The sequence below is a fragment of the Oryctolagus cuniculus genome, chromosome 1 (assembly GCF_051225735.1).
Source record: "Oryctolagus cuniculus isolate XC-2025 breed Fujian yellow rabbit chromosome 1, ASM5122573v1, whole genome shotgun sequence".
NCBI classification, from domain to species: Eukaryota; Metazoa; Chordata; class Mammalia; order Lagomorpha; family Leporidae; genus Oryctolagus; species Oryctolagus cuniculus.
In genome coordinates, this window is record NC_142867.1 from 4,602,082 (window position 1) to 4,628,225 (window position 26,144).

The 26,144-nt window shown below is 65.2% G+C and overlaps 3 protein-coding genes across 10 annotated transcripts in view; all 3 read right to left on the minus strand.

Moving 5' to 3' along the window:
* The window catches only part of RAD9A (RAD9 checkpoint clamp component A), a 64,273-nt gene extending 58,241 nt beyond the window's left edge, over positions 1–6,032 (minus strand). The window contains exons 1-2 of the mRNA XM_008273744.5: positions 5,696–6,032; positions 1,833–1,999 (exon numbers count right to left, since the gene is read on the minus strand). Coding sequence (XP_008271966.3) covers positions 1,833–1,999; positions 5,696–6,015 — 487 coding nt within the window. The 5' untranslated portion in view covers positions 6,016–6,032. The remainder of the gene's footprint in view (positions 1–1,832; positions 2,000–5,695) is intronic.
* Positions 6,033–8,892: 2,860 nt separating this feature from the next.
* Positions 8,893–15,562, minus strand: SSH3 (slingshot protein phosphatase 3). 3 transcript variants are annotated; one of them, XM_089316771.1, is made up of 14 exons: positions 15,334–15,562; positions 14,856–14,893; positions 14,308–14,536; positions 13,632–13,750; positions 13,486–13,557; positions 13,260–13,325; positions 12,994–13,182; positions 12,795–12,888; positions 12,478–12,606; positions 12,340–12,386; positions 11,295–11,441; positions 10,942–11,142; positions 10,600–10,757; positions 8,893–9,829 (listed from the first exon to the last, which is right to left on the minus strand). In XM_089316771.1, exons 1-13 carry the CDS (start codon positions 15,397–15,399, stop codon positions 10,637–10,639), a joined length of 1,518 nt encoding a protein of 505 aa, XP_089172897.1. In that variant the 5' UTR covers positions 15,400–15,562; the 3' UTR covers positions 8,893–9,829; positions 10,600–10,636. The 3 variants fall into 3 exon arrangements, with proteins under 3 accessions (XP_089172897.1, XP_089172836.1, XP_089172929.1); XM_089316710.1 differs by having other exon boundaries at positions 10,600–10,855; XM_089316803.1 differs by lacking the exons at positions 8,893–9,829; positions 10,600–10,757; positions 10,942–11,142 and adding an exon at positions 12,068–12,191 and having other exon boundaries at positions 11,305–11,441.
* Positions 15,563–16,347: 785 nt separating this feature from the next.
* Positions 16,348–25,440, minus strand: ANKRD13D (ankyrin repeat domain 13D). Of its 6 annotated transcripts, none has more exons than XM_070067011.2 (15): positions 25,211–25,440; positions 24,658–24,793; positions 24,438–24,562; positions 23,769–23,814; positions 23,541–23,684; positions 23,240–23,429; positions 19,044–19,110; positions 18,713–18,794; positions 18,493–18,554; positions 18,282–18,412; positions 17,534–17,691; positions 17,327–17,449; positions 17,084–17,247; positions 16,900–16,991; positions 16,348–16,677 (listed from the first exon to the last, which is right to left on the minus strand). In XM_070067011.2, the coding sequence occupies exons 1-15, from the start codon at positions 25,298–25,300 to the stop codon at positions 16,464–16,466; spliced, it is 1,824 nt and encodes a 607-aa protein (XP_069923112.2). In that variant the 5' UTR covers positions 25,301–25,440; the 3' UTR covers positions 16,348–16,463. The 6 variants fall into 6 exon arrangements, with proteins under 6 accessions (XP_069923112.2, XP_089173177.1, XP_089173097.1 ...); XM_089317051.1 differs by having other exon boundaries at positions 17,084–17,278; positions 17,313–17,449; positions 25,211–25,301; XM_089316971.1 differs by lacking the exon at positions 24,438–24,562 and having other exon boundaries at positions 25,211–25,359.
* Between the last annotated feature and the right edge of the window lie 704 nt (positions 25,441–26,144).

A 26,144-nucleotide genomic window follows, 5' to 3' on the forward strand; every position in this document is an offset into this window, starting at 1 on the left:
TGAGCAGGTCCAGCTGGAGACAGAATTCTCCCTCCAAGGACGGCTTCCCCCTCGGAGCAGACTCTCCTGCACACCGCCCACTCCCAGGGTCAACCAGGCCCTGCCAGTGACATCAGTTCTTCTCTGGTGGCACCCCCCATCCGTCCTGGTCGCCTTGTCCCACCCTCATCTCCCATCTGAGCCTCTCTCTGGCAAGAAGGAAGAGTCAACCATCAGCCCAGGAGCACAATGCAATGTCAGCACCCGGGCCTTACCCAGGTCCCCACACGGCAGCACCCGGGCCTTACCCAGGTCCCCACACGGCAGCACCCGGGCCTTACCCAGGTCCCCACACGGCAGCACCCGGGCCTTACCCAGGTCCCCACACGGCAGCACCCGGGCCTTACCCAGGTCCCCACACGGCAGCACCCGGGCCTTACCCAGGTCCCCACACGGCAGCACCCGGGCCTTACCCAGGTCCCCACACGGCAGCACCCGGGCCTTACCCAGGTCCCCACACGGCAGCACCCGGGCCTTACCCAGGTCCCCACACGGCAGCACCCGGGCCTTACCCAGGTCCCCACACGGCAGCACCCGGGCCTTACCCAGGTCCCCACACGGCAGCACCCAGGCCTTACCCAGGGCACCCCAACATGGGCTACTCGGCAGTATCCACGCGGGGACCCGTTTTCCAGCTCAGGGCCAGCACTGAGCACCAACTCACCTATCTGTTGCTTCCAAACCACTTTCTCTTTCCCGCACGGCACCCAGCCTTGGCCCCTCCCCCAGCGGGTTCCGGGGAAGAGTGAGGACACTCACTAACCCAGGACTATGTGGGTGGGTGGGACCATCAAAATGGGGACAGGGCGGGAGGGAGCAGCCAGCCGAGCTGGCAGTGCGGCAGAGGGAGTGGAGAGAAGTCTCCCAAGGCCTCCAGAGGGTGGGAGTCTGTCTTCCAAGGCCAGCGCTGAGCTGCCGGGTGTTCTGCCTGGAGACAGGTGGCTGCTGTCCAGGCACGCGGGCCCAGCCCAGGCCTCCCGAGGCCGCGTGAAGACCAAAGGTGCGGACGCTCCTCTGCGGGCTGCAGGGGGCATTCCCTCCTCCCGAACTCACGTCCACACCCTCTTCATCCTCGGCTTCAGTTCACTCAACAGGCAGGACACTGCTTTAGCCTGCGCTTGCACCCTGCCGTGCCCGCTCCCCTACCTGAGCCCACTGTTGTCAGAGGAGCCAGTGGGCTGGGGGGCGGCACTGCTGGCCGGGCCAGTCCCAGCAGGCGAACGTGTTCGCTAGTGTCCCTCCTCATCCAACGCGGGCAGAGCTCGCCTATCCCTGACCCTCCAGGCCAGACTCAAAAGGCACCCACGGCTCCCAGTGTGCAGGGTGCCCGCCTGAGAGCAGCAGGACCTGCCGCCAGGAGGACAAGTGGGCATCCGACACGGGCATGAGGATGAGACTCATCCAACGCGGCTGTGCCGGCCGCTGCACCGGGACGGGGAAGGCGCAGGGAATTCCGGCGGACGGGGAAAGGCGGTGTCTGGACCAGGACTCCTGGCAGGGGCAGGCAGCACCCCTCAGCGACAAGGCCTCAGTGCCCGCACTAGCGGCCCGACCTAGGAACTCCGACTGTCGTATGGAAAAGGGAAAGTCCCAGTGCAAGACCTTCCGCTGTCACTCAGCGCCATGAGACCCCACGCAAGCGGGAGGGCTCCGTCAGAGCAGAGCACCACTGAGCGGGTCCCCGGCGTGGGTCCCCGGCATGGGCCTCTTCAGCACGGTGAGGCCTGGAGTCAGGAGGACACTGGACGGCCCTTAGCCACAAGGGAGTCCCGGCGCACACTGCGGGCACTTACCACAGCCAGTGGGGTGGAGGCCCCCTGGGCAGGCGAGACCAGGTGGGGGGCGGCGCCTCGGGCGGGGGGCACGCAGGCCGTGGGAGGGGGTGCCGCAGCTCAACCTCACGGGCTCCTCCAGAGCACGGAGCCCCCGCGGCCCTCGGGAGTCCCACGCCGTCCCACATCTGGGGACAAGAAAGGCAGTGAGTGTGCTCGCTCCGCTCCCGGGCGTCCTCACTCAGCCCTCCCAGCCTCCACGTCTGAGGGGACGGCACCCGCTGAGCAGGGAGACGCCAGGGCGTCCAGACCTTGCCGAGCGGAACTATTCAGGGAAGGAGCTGCCCCGTCCTCAAGCCACTCTCAGTCACCCGGCCTGTGCCTTCCACAGCTCCAGCCCCGGCCTGAGGGCCTGCTGGCACAGGCTCGCCCTGGACAGGACCCCGGAGTCGGCCTGAAGATGGCACTGAGGGAGGACGCCACCTTCGTCCTTTGGCTGTGGGTGAAGTCCTAGGCCGTGGGCTGGCACGGTGGACACGGCTTCCCACCCCGAGCTGGGTCACAGATCGGGGACAAATGTCCCTGGGGAGGAGAGACCCAGGGGAAAAAGGGGAGCCAAGAAAGGACAGAAGAGCCAGAGGACTGCCCCTCACCAGCCCCGGGACGCCGCACGCTCCCACGTCCAGGGCTGCGGAAGGAGCCGTCGTGGGGCACATTCTGAAGATCCTCCTTGCCCGTCCCCACTCTTGCCCTGGGAGAGTGGCTGCATGTGGGCCGCAGGGGCCACAGCCCTGCTGTGTGCCAACCACGTCCCAGGTGGGCGAGGACGCGCTGACCGAAACCTAGCCCCTGCCTTCTCGGAACTCACCGCCCCCTCGGCGCTGCCGGCACCTCCCCTTGCATCTCGAGGCTCTGCACCCCGCTTCCTGGCACGTCGCGGTCCCCGCCCCCCCCAGAACAGCTGACTCAGCAGTGGCCTCTGCGTCTTCCTAGCACGGGTGGGTGCCTGGACCTCCCTCGCGACAGCATCGCCTTCTACTTGAATTACAGGTGTTCTGTGTGTGTTCACTGATCTCTGCTGCACTGCAGTCTGCCTGTCCCGCACGCCCTGCACAGAACCAGGGACGGAACAGGCGCTCCGAACCTGCTCCTGAGGACAGAGCCGTGGGCTGACGAAGGCTTGCTTCGGCAGCTACTGGGAGTCCCAGATCTAACCTGTCTCACTAATCCAAAACTCCTCATAGGGTTTTCCCAGTTAACACATGCTTGACCCTAATGCAGGCAGCCTGACGATTCGCATGCGTTCCTACAGCCGTGTGAGCAGCCTGTCTTACGTAAACACTGCAACTCAACAGCCAGCCATCTCTGAAGCACACGGGTGAGTGCGCCCATCCCCCGCGGAGCGCAATGACGAGAGTGCCTTCTCTACTACGTGCTCCGGCCGTTGCAGCCATCTGGGGAGTGAACCAGCGGATGGAAGACCTCTCTCTCTCTCTGCCTCTGCCTCTCTGTAACTCTGCCTTTCAAATAAATCTTTAAAAACATCAATAAAAGAGAAGGAAAAAAAAGATATCTTCCATCCACTGGTTCACTCCCCAAATGGCCGTAACAGCCAGGGCTGGGCCAGGCCGAAGCCAGGCGCTTCATCTGGGTCTCCCACATGGGTGCCGGGGCCCAGTGATGGAAGCCATCCTCGGCTGCTTTCCCAGGCGCACCAGCAGGGAGCTGGATTGGAAGTGGAGCAGCCGGGACTTGAACCGCTGCCCATATGGGATGCGGGCACCACAGCTGGCAGCTTCACGAGCTATGCCACAGCCCTGGCCCCTAAGGAATTTATTTTTTAATGATCAGAAATGATAGCCAGGACTTGAGAAGAACTTACAACATGCAGGCCCTGAACTAAAACCTGACACTGGGGCAGGCACTGTGGTATAGCGTGGGAAAACTGCATCCCACATCCGGGTGCCAGCACAGTTCCCAGCCACCAGCTTCCTGCTACTGCATCCTGGGGGGAACCGGATGATGGCCCAGGCTTGGGCCCCGCCCCCCACGGGAGACTCAGACGGAGGTCCTGGCTCCCAGCTACCCCCTGATTCAGCCCCAGCAGTTGTAGGCACTTAGGGGTGAACCAGCAGATGGAATCTCTCTCTCTCCCTTTCTCTCCGTCTTTGACATACAATCTTTCTTTTTTCCCCAAAGAAACCTTTTATTTAAGGAACACAAACTTCATAAGGACAACTTCAGCCCTCCTGCGCCTCCTCCTCCCTCTCCCATCCCAGCCCCGTTCTCCATTAAGATTCATTGTCAATTACCTTTGTACACAGAAGACCAACTCTATACCAAGTAAAGATTTCAACAGTTTGCACACACACAGAGAAGAAGTCGTACAGTTAACTCTTGTAACACAGCTCACTGAGGACAGAGGTCCTGCACCGGAGTTAGTGCACAGTGACTCCTGTTGCTGATTCGACAATTAACACTCAGACTACATCGAATCTTGACAGTCGGCCATTGCGGCACAGCTGGCCAAGCCGCTGACTGGGACCCCGCACCAGTTCCATTCCGGGCTACGCAGCCTCGGACCCAGTTCCCCAATGCACCGAGAAGCAGAAGACGGCCCGAGCACTCGTTCCCGCCACCCAGGTAAGAGAGCAGGACGGATTCCTGCCCCCCGCCTCGCCGGGCCTGGCGGTGACCCAGCGTCCGAATGGAATCGAAGATCTCTGTCACTCTGCCTTTCAAACAAACGCGTATTCTTTTCTGAAAAAACGCACACGAATATTTTCATTTAATCCTCACGACGGGAGGTGGTCCTATCCTAATCCTCATTTCTGCACGTGAGGAAACAGGGTCCAGAGATATAAAGACTGGACTCAACAAAGTCACAACCCGGGGCCCCGCCGGCTTAGGCCACGGCCTGCAAGGCCAGAATCCCACGTGGCTGCTGGTCCGCTTCCGTCCAGCCTGGGGGAGCTGCAGGTGAGGCCCAAGTCCCTGCCACTCACATGGGAGACTCGGATGGAGCTCCAGGGTCCCTCGGCCAGGCCCAGCCCGCTGTAACCATTTAGGGAGTGACCTAGGAGACAGAAGACCCACCGCTCTCCCTCCGCCCCGCCCCACTGTAACTCCGCCTGTTTTTAACTCTGCCTTTTTTTTTTTTTTTTTTTTTTTTTTTTTTTTTTTTTTTTTTGACAGGCAGAGTGGACAGTGAGAGAGAGAGACAGAGAGAAAGGTCTTCCTTTGCCGTTGGTTCACCCTCCAATGGCCGGCGCACCGCGCTGATCCGAAGGCAGGAGCCAGGTGCTTCTCCTGGTCTCCCATGGGGTGCAGGGCCCAAGCACCTGGGCCATCCTCCACTGCACTCCCTGGCCACAGCAGAGAGCTGGCCTGGAAGAGGGGCAACCGGGACAGAATCCGGCACCCTGACCGGGACTAGAACCCGGTGTGCCGGCGCCGCTAGGCGGAGGATTAGCCTAGCGAGCCGCGGCGCCGGCCTCAAATAAATCGTTTTAAAAAGTGACGAACCCGAGTTTCTCTGTTCTGGCTCAAAACCCGCCAGTTCCCGGTCTCTCGCTGCGCAGACGAGCACGCGGCCAGCGACCTCGGCGGTCATCCGCCTCGACCTGCTTCACCCAGGCCAGCGACAGAGCCGTCCTCCGGTGCCACGGAGCCAGGCGCTGCTCCGCGACAGAATCGCAGCGGGGACCCGAATCCCAGCGCAAGCCCTCGCCCCTGAAGGCCAGAGGCGCCGCGAGCCGCCCCGGCCCCGGACGCAGCCAAGGCAGAGCCGCGTCCAGCCCCGGGCGCGCTCGCGGCCCGGCCGCGGCTTCCTCCACTCACGCGCGGCGCGAACCGTCCCTGCAGCGGCCGGCGCCCGCCAGTACCTGTCCGCGGCCGCGCAGGTCCTCGGCCGCAGGGGACAACGCGCTGACCACAGCCGGACGCCGGCCTCGCCGACCCCGGCCGACCCCTTCGCCTCAGCGCGCCGAAGCCCCCGGGGCGCTCGGACGCCGGGACACCAGCAAGAACTTGGGGAGGGCTGGTGCCGGCAGGCGGGGCCGGCCTGGCCCCGTCCCCTCCAGCCGCTACTCTGTCCCCTCAACCGCCTGCAGACCCCACGCCAACGGCGGGGTACCTCACGGCGAGGAACCCCTGCCCGCGCCGTCGAGGCAAGCGACCCGAACGCTGGGAGCCAGGTTCCCATGGAAACCAGCGGGGCCTTTTGCGCATGCTCGGAAGCGCTAGGCACGCTGGGAAGTGTGGTTTCCGGGTTGTCCCCGGGAGGCCCAAGGAACCGACGCAAGATGGCGCCCGAGTTTCGCCGAGTGCGTCCCGCGGCCGTCGGGCGAGGCCGGCTTGGGAGAGGCCGCGGAGGCCTGAAAGGTAGCTTCTCTGGGCAGCCGCGGCTCTAAGGCGTCTGAGGTGCGGGGCGAAGCGGCAGAGGCGCTGGACCCAGGGAGGACGGTGTGAAGATGGGCGCTGCGCCGGGACGGACCGGCTGCCCGCGGGACGGGACGGGAACTCTGCCAAGGAGACCCCGGGAGCTGGGGGCGTCCCGCCCCTCCCTGCGCCCAAGGCCAGCCCCGGGGACAGCTGTGCGGTCAGCGAGCCGACTGGCCAGGAGCCACCCTTCGCACCCCGGAACTGCGCATCTGGAAACCTCGGGTGCGGCTCAGGCTCTGCTAGACGCGGCCGCCACTTCGGCAGCTTGACCGCCTCCCGGGAAGGCAGTGGTCAGCCTGAAGCCTGCCCGTCTGCTCCCGCCGAGTTGCAAGGTGACCACAGCGCGTGGAGGCCGGAGGCCTTTGGAGGGTTGTAGCCGGGCATCCCCGTTCCCTGCGACGGGAGGCTGAGCAACAGTGGCGCTCAGAGTTAAAAATGCTGCAGCCCTCGCTCGGCAGTTGTCGACAGAGGCACGCAGAGGTAGGGTGCCCGTGCGCCTCGGGAAGTGTTCCCTGGGCCGGGGCAACAGGAAGGCCCATGAATAGTGACTGTGCGTCAGCGGAGGGCCAGTGAAACCGACGCTGGGCTTTTTGTAAGGATCTGTTCACTCGTTCGTTTATTCAGAAGGCAGAGTGACAGAGAGAGAGAGAGAGAGAGAGAGAGGGGCCTTCCATCCACTGGGTCACTCCCCAGACGCCTGCGTAGCCAGGGGCCTGGAGCCCCATCCGGCTTCCCACCGGGCTGGCAGGGGCTCAAGCTCCGGAACCTTCCCGTGCCACGGGTGCGCATTCGCGAAGCTGACTCAAGCAGAGCTGGGACTTGAACCCAGGGATCCTTGTCTGGGACGTGGGTGCCCCACGTGGGCTCGTGGTTTTTCGTTTGTTTTTTGTTTTTTGGGTTTTTTTTTTTTTGTTTTTTTTTTTAGATTTATTTTTGGGGCTGGCGCTGTGACGTAGGAGGTTAAGCCTCCGCCTGCAGCGCTGGCCTCGCGTATTGGTGCTGATTGGAGTCCCGGCTGCTCCACTTCCCATCCAGCTCCCTGCTAGGCACCTGCACTTGGGAAAGCAGAGGCTGGAACAAGTCCCTGGGCCCCTGCACCCACGTGGGGGACCCGAAGAAGCTCCTGGCTCCTGGCTTCAGATCAGCCAGAAGTGTGGAACCCCACCCGGGTCTCCCCATGGGTGCAGGGGCCCAAGGACTTGGGCCATCTTCCACTGCTTTCCCAGGCCACAGCAGAGAGCTGGATCAGAAGTGGAGCAGCCGGGACTCGATCCGGCGCCCACATGGGATGCGGGCACTGCAGGCGGCGTCCTTACCCGCTACGCTGTATTGTTGATGCAAGTGATTCCCTCTATAGTCTCCATTCCCTTCATGCCAAGTCCCTCCTTGTTCTCATGGATCCTTTCAGCCCACAGCGCTGAGTCCGTGATTGGACCCTGCCTTCCCGGCGATAGGGTGGTGGGCTGGGGTTTCAGGCAGTCCCCGTGTGGACTCAGCAGGCCGGCTCAGGAATCCGAGCTCTCCCTTTACCCCATCGTGTGACCTGAGCATGCCACCGGACAGAGCACGCAGAGGCGGAATCTGAGCAGTGTGCGATGACCGGGGTGTGTGCGTGTGTGTGTCCAGGACTTCTGGGTCTAAGCCCTTTGTTCTACACGATGGCTAGGAGGTTCCAGGTGAAGCAGCTTCAGGTGGTGAAGCGAGGTGGGGACAGCCCCTGCCCCTGGCACTTCTGGGTTCAGGCAGGGCCTGGGTGAGAGGTTTGCTGGGTTTGCTCTGGAAGTTGGGCATGGGGGCCGGTGCTGTGGCGGTGGGTGAAAGCCCTGGCCTGCGGTGCCGGCAGCTGCACTCCCGAAACAGCTGCCTTAGTGTACCTGGGAAAGCAGCGGAGATGACCCAAGTGCTTGGGCCCCTGCACCCACGTGGGCAACCCGGAAGAAGCTCCTGGCTCCTGGCTCCCGCCTGGCCCAGCCGCCCCGTCATTGTGGCCGTCTGGGGAGTGAACCAGCTGATGGAAGATCTCTCTGTTTCTACCTCTCTTTCTAACTCTGCCTTTCAAATAAATAAAAAATAAATCTTAAAAAAAGAAAGAAATTGGGCATGTCTTCGTCAGCGAGACGTTTGCTGCCAGCTCCTCCCACTGGGGCCTGCTCTGAGGGGAGTGGGGGGCGGATCCATGGACTCTCAAACACTAAGGCCCGCAGGCAGGGGGGGCAGGCTGGCCCGGGCCCTTCCTCCCGGGCAGCGATGGCGCCTTGGGAAATCGGGTCAGCATCACAGCAGGGAGAAGGCGATTCTGCCAACCCCAAAGTGCTTGAGACCCGGCACCAGGAGGCTCAGAGCCGGCTCGGCTTTGGAGCAGGCTCGGGCTTGTCCGGATAGGCATGGCGGCGGCGGCGGCTTCCTGGGCAGCTCCCTTCAGCTGTCCCTGCCAACCTGGGGAGGTGCTGGGCACGGGCGGCGCCCTGCCCTGGGGATGGGGAGGTAGCGCTGGCCGCCCCTCCTCCCTCCCCCTCCACCCCAAACTCCGCACTGCCCCAGACAGGTCTGGCAGAGACTCCTGGGCGGCAGTGGGGGAGCCGGGAACACCGACTCCTGAGGACACAGAGAGGCAGGGCTGACACCACAGAACCGGCAGTCGCTTCCTATGAAAATGTTTATTTCTCAGTACAAAGCCAGGTGCTGTAAAGGCTGAAAAACTGGCCAGAGGCCAAGGAGACCAAGAAGACTCCCTGGCCTGGTGCCCTGTGACCCAGTGCGCGGCTGCGGGAGGCCCTTGGTGAGGTGTGCGGGGGAGGGGACCTGCCAGTCCCCTGGGAGGCTCCTGGGGTCAGGGCCTGAAGGCGCTGTCTGCCTTGGGGGCCCCTGGCTCTGGGGCTGGCCGCTGGGCGTTGCGCGGGGCAGGCCTGAGCGCTTCTGTGCTGGGAAGCCCTTTCTCAGCGACTGTGGGCGAGAGCCGCTCCCTCGAAGGCACCTTGGGTCTCTGCTGTGTCCCCCGTTACAGGGAGCGTCCTGAGCCCTTGGGCGTGGGTCTGAGCCTGCGGCCGTGGCGGTGAGGCCGTCACGCGGGGTCTGGGGCCGTGGCGGTGAGGCCGTCACGCGGGGTCTGGGGCCGTGGCGGTGAGGCCGTCACGCGGGGTCTGGGGCCGTGGTGGTGAGGCCGTCACGCGGGGGGGGGGGTGTGTGGGGCCGTGGCGGTGAGGCCGTCACACCGGGGTCTGGGGCCGTGGTGGTGAGGCTTCCACGCCGGGGTCTGGGGCCACCTGGGGAGGAGCTGAGAGGGATGTGGCAGGTCCACAGGCAGCAGAGCCCTCATCTTCGCCTCTGCTGTCGTCCACGCGGGCCTGCCTCACCACCTTCCGCAGGCGGGGTGTGGAGGACGTGCCGGCCTCCACCTGCCCCTGCTCCTGGAAGGCCTGGGTCCGGCTGGCCACCAGGGCAGCGCTCTGGAGGGCGACCACAGACTGGCGGGACTTCAGGGCAGGCCACGGCCTCCTGTGGGCCCACTGGTCTCCCTTGGCCCTCGAGAGCTGAGGGCAGGGCTCTTCGTCTGAAGACTCCTGGGCAGGGAAAACCTAGACAGGTGAGGAATAAGGGGGTCACGGGGGAGTCTCCCCGGGATGAGGGCAGGGCCGGACGGCTGCTGAGCTGAGTGATGCTTCCCGAGGAGGGAAGACGGCGCCCCGCCTGCTGCCCCAGCAGCGCTCCGAACGCCCCGCGCCGCCACTCCTGGAGGCCAGGCCGCGTCTGCTCTCCCTCTCGCCCTGCTGCCTCTGCCTGGTCAGCCCAGCCTGGAGCTGGGCCACGTGGATGTGTGGGGCGGGTTCCTGGGTGGGACACCCAGCATTGGTGCCCACCCTTCCCACTTCCCTCTCCTTCTGTATCCAGACACCTCCTCCAGGAAGCCCGTCCCACCGTCCCTGCCCCGAGGACTCATTCCTCAGGACGTTCGTCCCTGTGTTGGCGTGGGGCCCGGCTGCCCCAGGCGCCTGTGCTCCTGCTGCTAGATGAGTCAGTGCTCAGCCCTCCGCCCGGGCCCCTCAGGCGTGGGAGGGGCTTCAGAGGGCCCCTTCCCCACCCCCGTGCTGTGGGCTGCAGAGCGGGTGGCCTGGGGAGGATGCCCCTGCCCCTTAGCGCTGCCCTGGCCTGGGCAGGGCTGCTTCTTGCCCCCGCTCCAGTGCCTCCACCTGCCCCTCCTGGGTCTCCCGAGCTTTTCTGAGGGGTGCTGGGTGCTGGGGGACAGTGTGAAGCAAGCAAAGACCCGGGGTCCTGACCTCTCAGCAGACCCTGCCAGCGGGGGGAGGGGAGACCCGGTCAGCCACTGCCCAGCCCAGCCCAGCCTCACCTCTGGCAGCTCGCTGTCCCCCAGGACACCCTCCAGCTCAGAGGGGGGCTCCAGGAGACTGATGGATCGCATGACCCCGCGGAGGTTGATGCGGGGCCGTGGCCCTGCCTGGCTCTCCTCCAAGACCAGAGCCTTCGCCTCCCCGCTGCCCCCTGGTTCTGGCGGAAGGGGCGGTAATGGTGTAGAAACTTCGGGAGCCAGGGGCTCCTCCAGGGAGGCCCCACCCACTTTCTGCTCCCAGATGTGGCTCTGCCGGCTGCGAGGAGGGGGCTCTGAGTCAGCTCTGAGGGACCCAGCAGCCACCCCAGCACACAAAGCACTCCCCACGACCCCACTCCGTACCTGGCGGTCAGGATGCCCTGGTAGGTTTGCAGCTGGCGCAGGAAGCCGGGGTTGGGGCGCACGACGGGCCGGAGCTCCTGCACGTGGCGCAGGGCCTGCTCCAGGCTCCAGCTGTACTGCTTCATGGCGTAGGCCACCACCGTGGCGGCTGAGCGGCTGACGCCCATCTTGCAGTGGACAAGCACGCGGGTGCCCTGCGCTCTGTGGAGGCGGGGCGTGAAAGCGGGGTGCCCCACGCGGAGGCACGGGTTGACAACAGCCAGAGCAGAGGGCAGGGAAGGCAGGGCCACCCAGGGCCAGGGCAGGGCTGGGGCAGGGTGGGCAGGGGCAGAGCGGTGGGGCGCTGGCCTGACCTGGCATCCTCGATGAAGCGGTGCGTCTCCTTCCAGTGCGGCAGCAGCTGTGCCGACTCCTCATCCCAGAGGCGCACGTTGTGGTAGGTGAAGCGCTCGGGGTAGAAGTTGTCGATCTCCCGGGCCATGTTCAAGATGTGGCTGACCCTAAACCAGAGGACGCAGCACGGCCTGGGTGTTTCTGTCGGGTTCTCGGTTCTGAGAGGTGGGGGCAGCACTTGGGCTGGGAGAACTGAACCAGCAGTAGGAGACTGTGTCCATGAGAACATGACTTTGCCTGGCTGGCCTTGAGTTTGCCAACCTAGTCCACGCAGCTGAGGCCACCTGCAACACTGGCCCTTGGGTATTCTTGGAAATGAGCCAGAGAACTGCCTTTTTTTTTTTTTTTTTTTTTTTTGACAGGCAGAGTGGACAGTGAGAGAGAGAGACAGAGAGAAAGGTCTTCCTTTGCCGTTGGTTCACCCTCCAATGGCCGCTGCGGCCGGTGCACCGCGCTGATCCGATGGCAGGAGCCAGGTGCTTCTCCTGGTCTCCCATGGGGTGCAGGGCCCAAGCACTTGGGCCATCCTCCACTGCCTTCCCGGGCCACAGCAGAGAGCTGGCCTGGAAGCGGGGCAACCGGGACAGAATCCAGCACCCCGACCGGGACTAGAACCCGGGGTGCCGGCCCCGCAGGCGGAGGATTAGCCTAGTTAGCCGCGGCGCCGGCCGAGAACTGCTTTTCAGCTAAACTGAGAGTGGCAGGGTGACAGGGGCCGGAAGAGGGTGGGCACCTGTCAGAGCAGACAGCCAGGTCCCCGCTGCTCCCCGGAGACAAGTCAGGCGGGGGGAGACGGCCATCGCAGCAACGCACACTGCTGCCCCCATCTCGGCCTGGGCAAGCCCCCGTGTCTGCACCTGCTCCACAGCATGGGGCATAGATAGTGGGCAAGGCTGGCCTGCTGGGCAGCAGGGGCAGCGGCGGCTGAGGGAGGGGCTCCTGATGTCCCCAGGCTGCCCCTAGCGGGGAAGAGCGGGTGGGCTCCTGAGGGGCTCGGAATCTCACCTGTTTCTCTGCAGCTCCTCCAGGTTCGCCGCATTCCACTCGGAGCCCTGTGGGGAAGGAGGCGGTGTCCCTCCCGTCCCTGCCGCAGCCCCGGCTCTGCCGCCCAGCTGGCCCGTCCTCCCCGCGGCGGCAGCTCACCAGGTAGAGGTGCGGGAAGATGCGCGAGGCCCTGTCCTGCTGGGCCACAAACAGCAGCATCTGGTTGTCGATGAAGTCGCGGTACTGCTGGAGGGGGCAGCCCAGGCGCTGCTCCAGGGCCTGGCGGATCTGCAGCGGAGCCCGGGGCAGGAGAGGCTTGGCCTGGCCCTGCACGCTCCGACCGCCCCTTCCCGCTGGGGTCCCGAGCACAGTACCCTGCCCCATCTAGACAGAGGCCAGGAAGAGCGAGGAGGGGAGGCCTCCGAGGAGAGGCAAGCTCACGGTTCTGGGCTGCGGCTCCCTGGCTCCCTGCCCACCTCCTTGGAAGTGATGCTCTCCAGGTCACTGGCGTCCAGCAGCTTCCACAGCTCGGCCCGGATCGCCTGCTCCATCTGCTGCTGTTCTAGGGGCCTGGGCACGAAGCCCTCAGCAAGGGCTCCCTTCCCCTCCACCATGGCACCCCCACCTTTCCCTGCCCCTCCCTGTCTACCTTCCACCTCGGCCTCCCCCACTGACCGGCCAGGCTCAGCGCTGGGAGGCCGCAGAGACTCCAGGTCGGCCATGGCCATCCACTCATTGAGGCTGCCCTGGTCAGAGTCCAGTCTCTCCTGGTAGTGGGTGGCCCAGGCAAGGGCACTTCCACCAGGCACGAGGCCGCCACCCAGAGCCGCCTCACAAGCTTGGTGCAACACCTGGAGCGTGGCCCTGTGCGGGAGGAGAGAAGGGTGACTGTCCTCCTCCTGCCTCCCCCAGACCCAGCAGCCACCTCCCAAGATGCTCACCACATAGTCTGGATGGAAATGGGCTTGAAGATGCGGCTCTGCCCCCCGGAAGTCACGCTGAAGCCCCTGCAGGAGACCAGGTGGGAGTAGGGCAAGCTCTGGGCCCGTGACCAGGAGCACAGAGCGAATCCAGGCAGAGCCAAGAGGGGCCCCAGGCTCCCCGCCCAGAGCTGTGCTGCTGCAGTGCCGGAGCCTCCCGCCCCTCCCCCCAGCTGCCACCTCTTACCCATCTCCGTCCAGGTACACCTGGGTGTCACTCCAGAGGGGCAAGACCAGGCCCAAGGTGCAGCTGGGGGAGCTGGCAGGGAACAGAAGGAGCGCTGTAGCCCCCCAGCGCCTCTCTTCCCTGCCCCCCTCCTCCCCAGCTCCCACCTGCTGTCCGGAAAATCCACCCCCAGGAGGACGGTCTCATCCTGGCTTGGAGGTTCTCGCGTGCAAACCACCAGCAGGTAGCGGAGCCGCGGGGGCCGGGCCGCCTCCAGCTGGGCCGCCTGGGGAGGGTGGGGGAGAGGCCCAGCCTCAGGTGCCTGGGGGGACCCTGCTCCCCCACCCCTACCCCGCTCTTCCAGGCTCAAGGTCAGGGACAGCAATCCAGTAGGTCCCACAAAAATGCTCTCAAGGCTCCTTCGTGAGGGGAGACTACAAGGACAGCGGGGGAGGCGGTTCTGAGGAAACGCCTGTCACTTGCCTGTCCCCCCACACTGTCACCACAGAAACGAGGGCCTCGCTTCACAATAAAGGACTCGCTGTCCTAGGGGTGACTGCCCGCGACACTGCTCCTCGCTCTTCCCGGCCCGCCACGCTGCAGCATGGCCACAGGCGGCCCTCACCGGGTGCCCACCCCGAGGGCCCCCGCGTGCAGTGCCCAGCGCTTGGCCCTGGTGTGGCCCAGCTGCCTGCTCCCAGCACGCACCCTGCTCAGTCTGCAGCTGCAGCAGCGGGGGCGGGCGGCCCACACTCAACCCCACCCTCACACCCTGCCCCCCTGGTGTGCACCCACACACCCCTGGGGGCCCCTCGCCCGGGAGGCTCTGGCAGGGCCCCTCACCAGGCGGATGTCGTCCTGCGGCCTCAGCAGCTCCACCATGAGGTGCAGGTGCTGCCTCTGCGCCTGTTTCTGGGGTCCGTGCCCGTCGGTGTGGTCCCCGTCGGTGTGCTCCCTGTGGGGCTGCTCCTCACCCAGCTCCAGGCTGGCCTCTGAGGCGGCATTGTCCCCGTCATTGTCCCCGTTGTCTTGCAGTCCCAGGACTGCCCCGCGAAGCACTGCAAAGCTCTGCCTGGGTGGGGTGTGCGCCCGCGTGTTACAGAACCCCTCTGGCAGCCCCTTCAGCCCTGGCTTGCAGCCCCACCCCAGGTCCACAGGCGCCCCTTCCCTTCCCACCCGCCTGACTTGGGAGATGCTGAGAACTTGGCTGGGGACCCATCCCACCCTTTGGCCTGTGACCCCTGGTGCGAGCCCAGACCGGTTCCACCGCAAGCCAGGGTGCCCACCAGCCCAGCCCCGGGCCGCAGGGAGCTGGCTGCCAGCTCTCCTGTGAGGCTTCCTGCCGGACACTGGCGGTGGCGGGGTTTCTGCCTCGGGAGAAGGGTGCTCACCTGCGCTGGAGCCTGCTTCTCTGCTTGCTGGCCCGGGCCTGCGGAGAAAGCAGCCCCCAGGGGGAGTGGGCAGGGAGCACTCCTGGGGTGGGGGGCCCTTCCGGGTCGGGCAGAAAGGGTGTCAGACGCCAAGTCTCTCCACACACACACCCCGGCTGTGCTCTCCGGGCAGGAGGGCTCCCGGGGAGCCCCAGCCCCAGTCCAGGCAGGGCAAGGGGTGGGGTTCCTGGGCGTGGGCGGGGTTAGCCCAGCTCGGGCCTCCACGGACCGGACAGGGCTGGCCTCTGGATCTGCCTTGGTAGAGTTTCTGGGAGCCTCAGACCACCCCCTCCAGCCCCCCTCCCCCCCAGCCTGAGACTAGAGCTCCTTCCCGGCACACACCAGGCTCCAGGGGAGGCTGCCCCGCGGGCAGGACGTGGTCCCCCAGGCCCAGCCGGCAGCCAACTGCGTGGGCGCGATCGCAGCCGGGCAGACTCACCGTGGGCCCCACAGGCGTGGAGTGGCCGCTGGCCGGGGGCGAGCGGCTCACTGTGACCAGGGCCATGGGGCCAGGCCGGGGGCACCTGGGCGGGCACCGGGCACGGCCTCCTCCCACAGCCCCACGCAGTCCCTGCCCCGCAGGACCAGGAAGGAGAGAACGGAGCCGCCAGGACCTGGCACCTCCTCGCGGGCGGTCCTTAAAGGGCCAGCCTCCCGCCCAGCCAGGCCTGCGGAGCTGGCACCGATCGGCCGGCGCCCCTCCCGTCCCGTTTCGCCGGTTCGGCCCGCCTCGCCCGCCCCCATTCGCCTGGGGGCGTGACGGAGGCGGGGCGCAGGTGCGGAGCCCAGACCTGAAACTCGTTCCTGGGTTCCTTGTTTCTCCCAGGAGGCGCCCGGAGCGCTCCCGGCGGCGCTGTTGGATCACCTGAGCTGTTCTGAGCCCCAACCTGTCCGTTACCCAGGGGACATAGGTCTGATGATGCGTCCCAGAGGGTCTGACGCCTGGGGACCCCCCCTCGCCCCCAATCGACTCCTCCTGGCTGGGGGCCGTCTTGCTTACACAATCACCGGGAGGGGCGCAAGCTTCAGAGGAAATGGCCCCCGGTTCAGAACTAACCCAGGACACTCACAGGCGACTGAGGCCCACCTGGAGAGGAGCCGGGCAGGGCAGACCCCCCCCACACACAGCGGGTGCACAGGGAAGTGACTTGTTCCTGGCAGCCAAGGTGGAGTCAGGGCAGGGACCTGGCTTGGGCCGCGGGATGGGGGCTGTTCCCAGCACTGTGAGTGCCCGGTCCAGGGGCTCAGCCTTCCCCTCTCCTGGCAGGTGCCTGGGCCAGGTCCCAGTTCAGGCCCAGAGGAAGCTGGCTCTCTAGCAGGTGGGCCCAGCTCAGAGGAGTGGAGGCTCCCTAAGGACGCCTGACCCAGGTGGGACCCCTCCCCTCATGGTGAGGCGGGGGTGGGGGTGGGGACAGGAGGCAGCCCAGCAGCAGCCCATTGAACAGAGGACACCTGCTGCCCACAGTCTCTTTATTTCTGTCTCTGCTCGCGGCTGGGCCCACCCCCGGGGTGCCAGGCAGTTTATAAATAAACAGGTTACAAAGGCAGGCGACCCCGGGGGGCTGCGGCTCAGTGCTCGGTGAGCGACAGCTGCAAGACCCGCTGCAGGTCGTCCTCCTCCTGCTGCCCCTGCCGCTGCCGCTCCTCCTGCTCGCGCGAGGACAGCTCCAGGGCCAGGCGAAGCTGCTCCTCAAAGCTTGGGGGGGCCGGGGCTGGGGGCGTCCTCTGGGGGGATCCTGGGCCCCAGGGCTCTGTGGACAGCCGCAGGCTTTCCTGGAGGGCCCTGCCAGGCAAGGGGTGAGAGGGAGACTGCTAGGGGCTGCGGCCGGGGCAGGGGCCAAGACAGGTGGCAGGCAGGGGCAGCGCTGCTGGTGGATGGTCGCTGTGGAGACTGCTTGGGGTCCCGGGACCAGGGCCTCCCTGCTCCCCACCCTGCTGCCACGGCCACGACGGGGGGCTCGAGGCAGGGCTGGGGCAGGGTCCGGGGGTCCCATCAGGGCCTCACCGCTCCAGCTGGAGCTGCTCCTCGTAGACCGTGGCCTGGGGCAGGGGGTGGGTGCCCGGCCGTGCGTTGGTCAGTGCCTCCCAGACAGTGACCTGCAGCAGCAGCAGAGCCCAGAGCTGTGGCCCAGGCCCAGCCCGGCTGCAGCGCAGGGCCCACCCCCGCCGCTGTCCCGCCGCTGTCCCACCTGCTCGGCCTCCGTGCCTGCCTCGAGCAGGCTCTGCTGGATGGCAAACTGCAGCAGGTGGTCGTCCTCGTCACGGGGAGGCTCGCTGCGCTCGGCGCCCAGCACGCTGTACCCCGCGGGCACCTCAAACACGCTGGGGTCCACCTCGCACGGGAAGGGGCTCCCTGCGTGGGCAGCACAGCGGCCGTGCTGGGCCTCGGAGGGCGGGGAGCCGCACAGCCCCTGCGGCCTCCTGGGCAGTACCTGTGGCCGAGGCGGCGGCGGAGGGGCTGGGGGCCGGCACCCACACCGAGCTCAGCGGCTCGTCACAGCCGCACAGGTTGCTAAAGGTGATGCGGGCGTTGAGCACGTGGAAGAGGGGAATCTCTGTGGGGAGACGGCCGGGCGTGACCCCCTGCGGCCCCGTGGCGGCCCAGATCCCCCCACCCCGCGTCCCTGGTCCCCGCTCACCGATCTTGACAGGGAAGCCAGGTGGGAGGCGCAGCGTGATGAAGTCGCGCAGCTTGGCGAAGTGGGCGTTGCTGATAGCCATGAGGTCGATGATGGGCGTCACCTGGTCGCCCAGGGACAGCGGGTGCTCCTCGCTCAGCCACAGCGTTGCCTTGAACCTGCCGGGCCGACCACAGCACGGGGGGTTGGGGAGCTGCTGGCGGCCTGGGCTTCCTCCTCCCTGCTCGGGGCCCTGCTGCCTCTCCCGGGAGCTGCCCACACCCCGGGCCGTTGCAGCTCACGACGGTGGTTTTGTGCCAGTTCATCTGGTCTGGAAGAGGCAGTCGGGGGCCAGGCTGCAGCTCCCCTCTGGGCTTGTGCAGGGGCCCCGGCTGGGCCGGCTGTGCGCCCGCGTCCCCTGTGACCACCGACCCCACTCACCAGATCTTGTGGGGTGGTGGGCACAGAGGTGTTCCACTGAGGAGGCCGCACAGCTGGGAGGTGGGAGCATCCCATGGCCCCCACAGGTGCTCAGTAGACAGTGACAAGTAGAACGTGGTGGAGCCGCCATCCACCCACCCGCCCGCCCGCCGGCCTGCCCACGAGTGTGGCCAGGTCACTGGGCCACGGATAACGCAGCCCTGGCTCCTGCACTCAAGGCACAGAGTCCAGAGGGAAGTCCCTGGCTACCGCGGCCACAGGCCCCACGAGGGGGTCCCAGCAGGGTCCCCATCCCGGAGCGAAGTCCGCAGCCGGCCCGCTGCCTCACCTCTGCACTCTGCTGGACATCTCGATGGGGCGGCCAATGTTTCGGGACTCCAGGCTGAAGTTGGGGTCGAAGTACTCATCGGGGGAGATGGCCGTGGGGTTGGTGGGGCTGGCTGCCTGCGGCACGGGTGCCTGCATGGGCCCCAGGGCGCCCCTTAGCACGCAGCACAGACGCCCGGCGCCCTGCCGGCCCAGGCGCAGCCCCAACTCACCCCGCCGTGGGAGCAGTGCTGTTGAGCCATCCCCAGGAAGGACTGGAATGGAGTCTTCCCCGCTACAGAGAGGGGCGGAGCCCGTGAGGGGCCTCTGGGCCACGTCCGCAGACTGCCCCCCCCCCCCGCCACCCGGGAGGGCTCCCAGCGAGCCCCTGACCCCAGCCCGGGGCGACCCCACCGCGGGGGGGACGGCAGAAGGCAGCGCACCTGGGTTTACCTTTGCTCCTCGACTTGTCCTGGTCGGAGAGGTGCTCCGTGCGTGTGCGTGTCACCAGCTCCACGTTGGTGGCGCTGTACACCTGGGGAGGAGGGGGCTCAGCCTGCTCCCCGCTCTCCAGCCCCCCCCCCCCACAAGCAAGCTCTCACTCCCCACAATGCAAGAGGTGGTTCAGGGCTGACACCGGGAGCTACAGCTCCAACCAATAGGGAGGAGCTCCTGGCTCATCCCAGGGCCCAGGGAGGGGCCCAGGCTGCGGGCGACCCTGGCGCACGTGGTGGGTGCTGGCTGGTCCCCCCAGCCCCCGCCGCCTCCTCCCAGGCTCTCCTGCCTTGGCCTCGTAGCCGCTCACGGTCTCCATCTTCTCCGACCGCCATCCCCAGATGCCACATTTGTTCCTGAAACAGAGCAGAGAGCAGCGCGTGAGGGGCCTGCCGCAGCCCCCTCCAGGTAGCTGGCGGCGCCCCAACTCTGGGGCCTTGAAGAGGCACTGGCGAACCATGACTACCGGCTGCCAGGGGCCGGGGAACTGTCATGAATTTTGTGAGCTGTGCTAAGGGGGCCAGGGCGTAGCTGGGGGCCCGTGTTAGGGCACAGCTGGTTAAGCCACTGCCTGCAGAGCAGCGCCCTGCTGATGCGCCTGGGAAAGCAGCAGGGGGCGGCCCACGTGCCTGGGCCCCTGCGCCCACGTGGGAGACCCCAGTGGAGTTCCAGGCTCCTGCCTTCAGCCCAGCCCTGGCTGTTGCAGACATTTGGGGAGTGAACCAGCAAATGGAAGATTCTCTCTTTCTCAGCCTCTCTGTAACTCTGGCTTTTAAATAAATATATATATATTTTTAAATAAAGAAACTCGTTTCTATTAGAGGCGTTTTCAGGGCCGTTTACTGTTGGGAAGATGTGACATCTGGGTGTGCTTTTAATCACTTGGGGGGACAGAGAGAGAAAGGTGAGGAAAGACAGGGCCAGCAAGACGGAGCAAACGCTGACAAAGCGGACGCTGGGTGGTGCCTAAGTGCATGGCCTCCTCTTTCCCGTGTGTTTGAAAGCCCACCCTAAAGCTGTTACACACAGCCGGCGACCTCGGGAGCGTGCTGTGCGCACCGGACAGAGCGAGCACGCGGAACGGCACCGCCGGGCAGCCACGCTCTGCACACACGCCTGGACGCCGCAGCCCACAGCGCACGCACGCTCGTCTCCGGTGCACGGGACAGGCGGATGGAGGCCATCAAAGACACTCTAAGGGACCAGCGGCTCCAAAGCGTCCATCAAAAGGGAAATCAGAAACGCTTTGCAGGGGCCGATGCTTTGGCCTGTGGTGCCGGCATCCCAAACAGGTGCCAGTTCGAGTCCTGGCTGCTCCACTTCCAATCCAGCTCCCTGCTGTGGCCTGGGAAAGCAGCAGAAGATGGCCCAAGTGCTGGGGCCCCTGCACCCACGGGGGAGACCTGGATGGAGTTCCAGGTTCCTGGCTTTGGATTGGTCCAGTGCCAGCCTTTGTGGCCATTTGTGGAGTGAGCCAGCGGATAGAAGACCTCTCTCTCTTGCTCTGTGTCTCTCCCTCTCTCTCTGTAACTGCCTTTCAAATAAGTAAATCTTAAAAAAAAAAAAAAAAAAAAAAAAAAAAAAAAAAAACACTTGGGAAATGAAGACATAGCGTGTCAAAATTTATGGGGCACATGTAAAGCTGTGCTTAGGGGGAGTTCACGGCTGTAAATACCTATGTTAACAAAGAAGACAGATCGCAAATCAATTACCCCACCTTCTACATCAACACACTGAGCACGGAAGAGCAAATTAGGGGCCGGCGCTGTGGCACAGCAGGCTAAGCCGCCGCCTGCAAAGTCGGCATCCCACATGGGCACCAGTTTGAGACCCGGCTGCTCCACTTCCGATCCAGCTCTGGGCTAATGCACCTGGGAAAGCAGCAGGTGCTGGTGCTGGGCTCCTAGAGGAAGCTCCTGGCTCCTGGCTTGGCTTGGCCCAGACCCAGCCAGGGTGGCCATTTTGGGAGTGAATCCGTAGATGAAGACCTCTCTCTCTCTCTTTCTAACTCTGCCTTTCAAATAAATTTTTAAAAAAATATTTTTTTAAAAAAAAGAAGAGTAAATTAAACTCATAGCAAGCAGCAAGAAAGACACCATAAATACCTGGCCAGAACCACAGCGTAGTGGGCTAACCTCCTGTGGTGTCGGCTTCCCATACAGACGCCGGTTCTAGTCCCGGCTGCTCCACTTCCGATCCAGCTCTCTGCTATGGCCTGGGAAGCAGTGGAAGATGGCCCAAGTGCTTAGGCCCCTGCACTCACATGGGAGACCCAGAAGAAGCTCCTGGCTCCTGGCTTCAGATCGGCACAGCTCCGGCCGTGAGGCCATTTGGGGAGTGAACCAGAGGATGGAAGACCTCTCTCTCTCTCTCTACCTCTGATTCTGCCTTTCTGTAACTCTGCCTTTTAAATAAATAAATACATATTTAAATTTTTAAAATATTAATTTATTTAAATGGCAGAGTTACAGGGAGAGACAGAGAGGGAAAGACAGAGGAAAAGAGAGAGAGAGAGAGACCTTCTATCCACTGGTTCACTCCCCAAGTGGCCGCAATGTCCACAGCTGGGCCAGTTCAAAGCCAGGAGCCAGTAGCTTCTTCTGGGTCTCCTACATGGGTGCTGGGGTTCAAGCACTTGGGCCATCTTCCACTGCTTTCCCAGACCATACCCGGGAGCTGGATCAGAAGTGGAGCAGTCGGGACTCAAACCGGCACCCGTATGGGATGCTGGTATCACAAGTATTGGTGGCTTTAGCTGCTACACTACAGTGCTGGCCCCAAAGATGACAAGGATGGCTTTGTAAAGTTTTTTTTTTAATATTTATTTATTTATTTGAGTGGTAGAATTACAGAGAGAGACACTGAGACAGAGAGAGAGAGAGAGAGAGAGAGAGAGAGAGAGGTCTTCCATCCGCTGGTTCACTCCCCAAATGGCCCCAATGGCCAGAGCTGCGCCGATCCGAAGCCAGAAGCCAGGAGCTCCCTCCAGGTCTCCCATGCAGGTGCAGGGGCCCAAGCACTTGGGCCATCTTCCACTGCTTCCCAGGCCATAAGCATATGTATTTTTTAAAAAAAGCTTTATATATTTATTTGAAGGGTAGACTGACAGAGAGGGAGAAGTAGAGGGAGAGAGAGAAGATAGCTCCACTATTTAAGGTCACTCCTTAAATGCCCACAAAAGCTGGTGCTGGGCCAGCCCACAGCCAGCAGCAGGAGCTCCCAGCGTCTCCCATGGGAGCAGGAGCCCACGTGCGTAGGCCGCGGTCTGCGGACTTCCCAGAAGCAGGGCTGGCAGTACAGCGGCCCCGTCCTGAACCGGCCGTGGTCACCCCAGTGCCAGCTCCACCTGCTGCCCCACAGAACCACGAGGCTAGGCCAGCTGATGCCGGAGTCCACCGACGCTGCCGGGGACGTGGCCGACACGCGAAACTCAACTGTCCTCTCCAGTGCTTGCAACCAGCAACCCAAAAAAGGAAATCACACACGTGTGCGCACACACGCATGCACATACACTCACACACGTTCACACACATGCATGCACACATACACACACATGCACACTCATACACACATGCACACGCACTCACACACCCACACGCACACTCATACACACATGCACACGCACTCACACACACCCACACGCACACACACATGCACACTCATACACACACATGCACTCATACATACACACATGCACACGCACTCACACATGCACATGCACACTCATACATACACACATACACACACTCACATGCACACACATGCACACGCACTCACACACACCCACATGCACACGCACACACTGGATTCATGATAGCGTCAGAGAATAAAGTGCTTGGGAAACTTTGAACAGAAGTGCAAAGCTTACACTCTGAAAACTCAACAGGCTGTTGGAAGGAATTACAGAAGATTCAGCCGGCCCCACGCCCGTGGTGGACGGCTTCGCGCTGCTGCCGTGGGCTGCTCCCTGGATGACTCGGCACAGGCCCTGCCAGGGTCCCACCCGTGGGCACTGACGGGCGGAATCTAGAGGACCGAGGACAGCCCCCAAGAACAGAGCGGGAGGACACACTCTCCGCCAGCGTCAAAGCTCGCAACACGCTGGCCTCCCGGCAGAGCAGGGTACCCCTGCCTGCGGTGCTGGCGTCCTACACAGGCGCCACCTTGACTCCTGGCTGCTCGGCTTCCGATCCAGCTCCCTGCTGCTGCGCCTGGGAAAGCAGAGGAACTCGGCCCCAGTGCTGGGGCCCTGCACCCGCGGGGGAGACCCAGATGGAGCTCCAGGCGCAGGGCGTTGGCCCGGCCCAGTCCTGGCCATTGCAGCCGAGTGGGGAGTGAACCAGCAGTCGGAAGATCCTTCTCTCTCCGTCACTCTGCCTTTCACATAAACCATTAATTAATCTTAAAAAAAAAAAAAAAAACCTGCGGGGTCAGACACGGGCGGCTCTCACCTGTCCCCCCCCGACCCCGCCAGCCCCAACTGACCTCTCAAAGGCCACATTCCGCGTGTCCAGGTGGGTGGAGACAATAGGAGAGGTGAGGCGGCTGGCCACGTGCTCCATGCTGGGCCGCATGGCAGCCAGCAGCGCTTCAGGCTCCTGCAGCGTGAGCCCCAGCACCTCCGTGTGCACCACCTGCCGGTCGTGGTCCACTTCCATCACCAGGGCTCCCGCTTCTGCCAGCCGCCGCCGTGTCCGAGAGGGCGCAGGTCAGTGGCACAGAGGCCATCATGCTGCCCCCAGCCACCTGCTGCTGAGCGGGGCTGCCCTCCATCCCGGGCGCTCACCCTGGCCCCTGAAGACGAAGCTCCTCCGGCCACGCTGCCAGGCCATGCGCTCGAAGCCCAGGAGGCTGGTGTCCACCCGCAGGCTCTCGCCCCGCTTCCACACGCGGTACACGTCACTCGGGCACATCTTGGACACGAGGGGCACTGCAGGGGGTGCTGACGTCCTCAGGGGTGACTTCCTCTACGGCCCCAGCCCCCATCCCTGGGAGCAGAGAGGCCCCTACTCACCCCAGCTGGTGAACTCCCACTTCATCTCCACGTAGAAATCGGGAGCCTGAGAGGGACAGAGCACAGCCGTCCACCAGGGCGCAGCAGGCCTGAGGGACTCCGGCACGCAGCTGCCCGACGGGAGCCAGCGGCAGCAAGCCGGACCCTGTCCAGGAGGGAGGGGCCCGGGGAGCCCTGAACCGCTAGGGGTACAACAAGGCTGCAAGCACCCCGAAGTCTGGGGCCACTCTCCAGCCGTGGGAGCCCCGGGCAGCTTTTGCCCCCTCTGGATCTCACAGTCCCCCTCCATAAAGGGGGCACGGAGACCCTCTGCTGGCCTGCATGAGGGGTGGGCAGGGTCAGAGTGCTCCGTGAGCCGGGCTCTCCGTGCGCTTCCAGAATCTCGGATCGAGACAGAAGCAAGTTTTCGGGGGTCCAGGCCGTATGCGTGAGTTGGCCTGAAAGCCCCCCTTCCGGGACATCTGCACACTCCAGGTGCCCCGAAGCCTAAGGCTCTGCGGAGACTTCGGGCACCGGGGGCCCCGCGATGGCCATGCAGGTTTGCCCTGGCCGGGGGCCCTGGGTGCCTCTTTTTTCTGATGAGACCCTGAACTGGGGTTGAGACGGACGACCCTGGCCGCGCGCTGCAGCCGGGACCCCCCGGAGCCCGGGCCGGGCCTGGCGCCGTACCTGCCGCAGTTTGCTGAGCAGTTCCGGGATGCCGGCCAGCCTCTGCGTGGCCCTCTGGAAATTCCGATACTGGAGGACCAGCTGCACTATCTCGGGGTCGCCAGTGCTCACCGCCTCCTGCAGGACTGGGGGCGGCAGGCTGCCGAGGGGCCCTCCCCGTGCCCCGGGGCCTGGCCGCTCGCTCCCGCCGGCCACCCCACTGCCAGCCCCAAGGCAGTACCTGCCCAGCCCTGCCGGCTCTCTTTGCCCACGTTGGCGTTGTGTCGGAGAAGGACTCTCACGGACTCCAAGTTCCCCAGGGACACGGCCAGCTCCAGGGGGGTGCGCCCCCGGGGGTCCTCCTGCTCGATGTCGTGCTAGGGAAGCCGGGTCAACCAGGGTCAGGGCAAGCGTCCAGAGGCCACCGGGCTGACGCCAGGGCTGGGAGCCACCGTGGGAGAAGAGATGGGCAGAGAGGGCAGGCAGGTGGCCCGTGTGGCCTAGCAGGGGAGGCAGGGGGCGGGAAGAAGGGCAGCAGGGCTGCGAGCCGATGTCCAGAGTCAGGACCGGCCTGGGGGCCAGAACCGGCGTTCCGTTCTCAGCCCGACTCGGGCTGAGAGGGGCCCAGGATCAGGGCAGGGCCAGGGCTGGGAGCCCAGGCCAGAGGCCGGAGCGCCAGGGGCAGGTGACCAGGGCTTGCGATGCGGCTGCAGAGCTGGGCAGGGGTGGGGGGGCGGGCTCCGGGAGGAGGACCACAGCCTTGGCGAGGGCGGGTGGGGGCGCGGGGCCCTCACCTGGCGGCTGTGCAGCGCGGCCTCCAGTTCGCGGTGCCGGTTCGCCCAGACGAGCCGGTGCAGCGGGAAGGTGGGGTCCGGGCCGGCCATGCTGGGCCTCAGCGCCGCATCTCGGGCGGGCGAGCGGGCAGGCGCGGCGGGGGCGGCCCGGCCCCGCCTCGGCTCCGGGCCCGGCGCGGCCCCCTCGCCTCCCCTCCCGGCCGCGCCCCGGCGACAGCAGCGGCGGCGGCGCAGGCGGCGGGGGCGGGGGGCCCGGGGCGGGGCTGCGCCGGGCCCGGGCGGGGCGTTGAGCCGCGCGCCCCCCCGCCTCCCGGAGCCATGACAACGGCGGTCCGGTCCACGGGCGCCCGGGGCCGGCAAGGGGGGGCGCTGCTGGGCGGCCGGGGAGTAGCCGGGGTCCGGGTCTCCGCGCGGACCCCGGCTGCCGCTCCGCCCGCGGCCTGCAGGGGGCGCCCCAGGCCCTGCGCAGACCCTTTCCTGGTGGGTCCGGAAGGGGCCGGAGGGGGCCCGAGGGCGGGGCGAGGCTGCGCCCCTGAGGAGGGCCTGCGAGTGCGCGTGCGCGCGCGGCGGCCGCGGCCGTGCGGCGGCCAGGGAAGCTGCATTTGCCCTCAGCCCGCCGCCTCCGCCCTTTCTCCCAGGTCCCTCGGACACCGACTGTGCCTGTGTGGTGGGGGGGTCGGGAGAGGTCTGGCGAGCCCACCCCAGCCCGAGGACGGAGCGCCCAGCTGGGAGAGGATCCACGCTGGCCGGCTGCGCGTGCAGCCCCTGCCCCCAGGACCCGGCCGAGGCCGCAGCTCCGCGCGCGCTCTGGGGACAGCAGTGAAGGGAGAGGGGTGTCCCGGGCTCCGGAGCCCGCGCGTGGGCGGCGCTGGACCGCTACTGCAGAGCTGCACTGTGCTGCCAGTGGGGGAGGGGAGGGGAGTTTCCAAATCAG